The sequence below is a fragment of the Ruditapes philippinarum genome, unplaced genomic scaffold, assembly GCF_026571515.1.
Source record: "Ruditapes philippinarum isolate M1 unplaced genomic scaffold, ASM2657151v2 ctg2532_1_1_1_1, whole genome shotgun sequence".
NCBI lineage: Eukaryota > Metazoa > Mollusca > Bivalvia > Venerida > Veneridae > Ruditapes > Ruditapes philippinarum.
Window position 1 is genome coordinate 1 of NW_026863644.1, and position 5,505 is coordinate 5,505.

Below are 5,505 nucleotides of genomic sequence, written 5' to 3' on the forward strand. Positions count from 1 at the left end.
AAAAATTGCAAAATGTTTGGTAATCCAACGTGTTTGTTGGCCAAGATTGAAATGGGAGGACAGTTGCATTGCATGTTGTTTTTTTTTTCATTTATCGGGCAACCGTTATAATTGTCTTACTGTATAATTATATCTATATACATGTACTTACAATACTTAGAAACATTAATAGAAATGATAGGAAGTGTCAACTATGCCAGTGTAATGATATTGTAGATGAATTTCATTTTGCATTAATTTCTTCAGCTTACATTAAGGACACAAGGTATTCCAAGATATTATTATTATCGCCCATGTATGTTAAAGCAGCACGCCTCAAGATTCATGTTGATTTTCAAGAAAATTTTGGAAATGCATTAAAAAGTAAAATATTGTGAAGTGGACAAATAAAGTAATTTATATATTGCGATCGGCGCTAACAATCTACGAAATTTACCAAAAAGTGGTCATCATATGCAAAAACGGACATCACTGCGTTAATAACGCAGTAGAAATATGATGATAAAATACTAAAAATCAGTCTTAAACAGCACGTACATTCTTAATATAACTTTGATCTTGAATTTTTTACCTTTCTTAAAATTTTAATACATTTATGTCAATATTTATTTTCTTGAAATATTTTGGCTCATCTGGAGGAGTGCAGCTTTAAAATTAACTGAATTTTCAAGCGTAAATATTTTTTTTTTAAATTAGCCAATTATTGTAAAAAAGCATTTGTTTTTCTAAAGAAGTCATTAAATCTTTAAAAGGGACATAAAAACTGACTGATGAAATAGAGTTTATTTGGATACAAAGCGGCCTTAATAGAGCAATAATCTTAGTATCAAGTTTTCGAAAAGAAAATTAAAGAAAGAAAAAAAACCAACAAAATAACAACAATTTACCTCTCTCTCGAAAAAACCTTATACCTCCAACCATAATCTTTATTTAACAAAAGGTATTGCTTTTCAGAGGTTGCAATCCATTTCATTATTACGAAAACATGTTTGTCTTATGTTAAATATAGTTCATATGATATTCTTTGATTAACATATTAACAGATTGCTAATCTAACATGCTGGTTCCTGGCACTGGCGCTCTGCTGTGTATGTGTGTACACCCCGTACTCCAAGGGAGACTCGCACGTCTTCACACCACGAGAATCCGCGGCCTTCTTTGCTCTACATAGAACCGGTTGGGCGGTCGCCGTGTGCTGGATTGTATTCGCATGTTCTACTGGACATGGAGGTACTCTTATAACCTTGAACAACCTATATATGTTTAAAGGCCCATTATGCCCCAGAAATGCTATCATTTTTATTTCAGAAAAACTTTTAAGTTTTTGGTATCGTGTCACAGTTTTGCAAAAAAATATTCATTTGCCATATAGATGAACTATCTTTGTTTCTTTTGTTTTCTTTGCATTTGATATAATTATAGTGAATCAGTATTTTTTGTATCGAAGTCAAAATACTTCTTATTTACTTATTGCTACCTTTATGACACATTACTGCATATTCAGAGCTAATTTCTTTAGCTGCCAAACATCTAGCATACTCTAAATCCATTATTTAAGCATTATCAAACACATGTTTGACATTTCTAAAGAATTACGGGAATCGAATCCGGGTCGGCCGATTCACAGTCCAACGCTCTACTTATTGAGCTAACCGGATGGAATTTGGTTAACCCAGGCCTCGACACTAACTTTTTTAGCAGGTGGTTAGCAGGACCACTAGATTTGAAATTAAGGTGGTCCTTCCAGGAGTCAGGTGGTCAATTATTATTATATCATTTAACTGAAAATTTAGAAAAATATATGTTTAAAATTGATGACAAAGATGTATCATTAACCTTAAGAAAACAGATATTTTAGATATATATTTTTATCTAATCAGAAATAAAGGAGAGCAAGTTAGTAGGTTTTTTATCATAAAGTTATTTGGTTTTTTATATGTCATTCAAAAATACACAACAGGGCTCTTATTTATGTTCTTTAATTATGATAATTACATGTATCTTTTATAGATTAACATTTTTAATAAAACTAATAAATTATCTTAAAAACAAGGAAATAGCTAGAGGATAAAAATAATAAAACTAATGTTATATATAACTATAGTTAAGCTTATTTTTCTCACAGATGTATAATACCTAATTTTTACCTCCCTGTTGCTTGTTGGTTGATGTTTATTTTTAACATGAGTATTTTTAACCTTTTAAAGTAATTTTAACTCTAGAGGAAATGGATCTCTATCGTTAAACAGTTAAAATAAAGATAATAAGTAGGAAAGAATTACTAGATGTATTTTTCCAGTTCCTTTTGTTTGCTGCCATTATTTAAGTATATGAACTTTTAAGTTTATCTTATATCCATACAATATCATAATTACCATCGTCGGATGCCCACGGTTAATTAACATGTAATACAACGTAAATGTTACTTGTTCCACCGTAGGTATCCGACGATACATAATCATTAGCATCATTTGAATGAATTTTGTACCTTAATTGATATCACAAAGTCTAAACTCTTTTAACTTGCATAAACCAAATTTTTAGCGACTTAAAATGAAAGTTATAGATGACTTAAGAACTTCTTTGACTAATCAGATAATTAATGAACCATATACATGTACATCGGACAAATGATTTTAAAGAAAATGTTTACAACATGTTTTTGACCAAATCACCATTCTCCCAAATGAGTCTGCACCAACCAGAAAATTCAAGTGGTCCGACGGACCAGCGGCTTTTAAAATTAGGTGGTCCTTGCCAAAATCAGGTGGTCTCGGACCAACGGACCACCGCTAATGTCGAGGCCTGGTTAACCTATACAGAAAATTTGCTTATTTATACAAAAACAGGTTGGGTAAATGAAGTGCTGTCGTGGAAAGCGTTTGTTCCACTCGGAAGATTGACTTACAGCGCCTATCTCATCCACCCACTAGTTATGATTGTATTCTATATGAGCAGGAACACACCTACATACTTCTCTATCTATGAAGTGGTCAGTATTATTATATTGCTTGTACTGTTTTTGTTGTTGTTGTTTTTATGACACTTTATTTCTATTTTTTTAACATTTTTGTTTTTATTGTAAATATAATTTATTTAAGGAACAAGATACAATTTTAATTTGAAATTTTTTACACTCATGTGTTTCATTCTTGAAAAATAATTTTATCATCATTATCATCATCATCATCGTCGTCGTCATTTATTATTTATATATGTATTTTATTATTATTATTATTATTATTATTATTATTAATTATCATTATTTTTATTATTATGATTATTATCATCATCATCATCATCATCATCATTATTATTATTATTATTATATATAATGATGATGATGATGATGATGATGATGATGATGATGATAATAATAATTATTATTATATCATTATAGAGAGGTTTAATACTCTAAGTCTTTATTTCGGCTTTTCAACGATTACAACACATACAAAATGAAATATATATACACTAACAAACGATTTAACATAAAATTATGATACATGATCATGACAAATGTGCATTTATATATCGTTCAACAGACACATATAATAATAAAGTTAAATAGTTTCACATATAAACTTCTATAATGATTATATTAACATTATATCAGAAATTATCTTATAGCAATAAGTATTTAAATGAAACAACATGAAAAATCATAATATGAGCCGCGTCATGACAAAACCAACATAGTGCGTTTGCGACCAGCATGGATCCAGACCAGCCTGCGCATCCGCGCAGTCTGATCAGGATCCATGCTGTTCGCTATCAGTTTTCTCTACTTGTAATAGAGTTTGGTAACGAACAGCATGGATCCTGATCAGACTGCGCGGATGCGCAGGCTGGTCTGGATCCATGCTGGTCGCAAACCCACTATGTTGGTTTTGTCGTAACGCGGCTCATTTAAGGTTAAGATGCCTCAGTATTTGACCTTGTATCACACATCTTACGGAAACGAAAATTAGGCTATGTAAATTAGGCAATACATAGTACATTAACTATTTTGAACAATTTTTAACTTTACATTTAAATGCCACTATAAAAATTTGTTGAAATCTGCACAAAATCCACAAAATTCACGTTAAAATATTGACAAATTGTAGTTTAAATTCTTGTGAAAATGTTCAGAGTACATAGTTGTGACATTTTAAATAAAATGCACGAAATTCACGTGGAAATTTCTATAGTTTGCAGTTTTTGACATTTTACTAAAAATGCACGAATATCACGTACAATTCATCCTGTCAAAGTCTATGTACATACATGTATATTTCGTCCATAATTAATGTGAGATAAAACATATAGCGTTATATTGGTTATATATCATGGTTATATATTATTTGTCTTCTATTGCAGATATATCTGTTTTTGGGACATTTGTGTTTATCTTATGGGATAGGATTCGTCGTGTCTCTGGTGTTCGAATCCCCGATGATGGGCCTTGAAAAGACCATTTTCAAACGAGGACGAAAATAAAATATCTACCATTGCATTACATATAGACTAAGGAACAGATTGAAACATCTGGAAAAAGGTTATCCCTCGGAAGCATCAAAAACAGCAAAATTACATGACAATCGCAGTCTAGGTTTTATTGATTCTGTACATTGGAGGGGGAAATTAAAAGTGCAAAAATCCCTCACGCCCCCTAGCACCGGCTTGAGCGGTGCACAATTTTGAACAAGCAAGTCAAACCTAAACTACTTTCATCAAAAAGTCGGTACTTTTTGTTGTTTTTGTTTTTGACCTTTTTTTACAAAAATAAGACACGTGATAAAGATTATCAAATACAAAAGCCGTTGTTTTTTGTCTTTTTTGTTGTTTTGTTTTTACAGCATTCCACAATTAACATTTTTGAGATTTATTTTTATTTTTACCACATATCTTTGTTAAGCATCTGGAAAAGTAAACTGTTGCGTGAGGGTGTACGTGTGTATGCGTTGTTTATTTAATTGCATAGAGAAGTTTTGTTTTGCTATTTTATGGAAAATATTACCCTTCTGTCTATGTAAAACATTTTATATAACCAAAAAGGAAATAAAAGCCTCTTTGTCTACATTTTTTCTCTTCATTTCTTTTGTTTTCTTTAAAAATATTTTCTTTAGAAATGAAATTAACTACATAATGTTTAACAACATTTTACAATTTGTCCTTGAAGGCAACAAACAAACAAATTTCGCTGACGTTAACTAATTATTTTTTCTTCAAGGCCCATTATACCTCAGCAATATTATAAATTGAGCCGCGTCATGACAAAACCAACATAATGGGTTTGCGACCAGCATGGATCCAGACCAGCCTGCGCATCCGCGCAGTCTGATCAGGGTCCATGCTGTTCGCTTACCAACCCTATTTTAAGTAGAGTAACTGATAGCGAACAGCATGGATCCTGATCAGACTGCGCGGATGCGCAGGCTGGTCTGGATCCATGCTGGTCGCAAACCCATTATGTTGGTTTTGTCGTGACGCGGCTCATTTTATTTCTCAAAAACTGTTTAT

At 31.6% G+C, this 5,505-nt stretch overlaps 1 protein-coding gene across 1 annotated transcript; it reads left to right on the top strand.

Annotated features, from left to right (window-relative positions):
* Positions 1–1,044: 1,044 nt before the first annotated feature.
* On the top strand, positions 1,045–5,264 carry LOC132722780 (nose resistant to fluoxetine protein 6-like; the record flags this gene model as incomplete). The annotated part of the gene is given in 3 exon segments (XM_060707343.1): positions 1,045–1,230; positions 2,850–2,992; positions 4,363–5,264. Coding segments are annotated over 3 exon segments (449 nt in total), but the record flags the coding sequence as incomplete, so codon positions are not given.
* Positions 5,265–5,505: the final 241 nt, after the last annotated feature.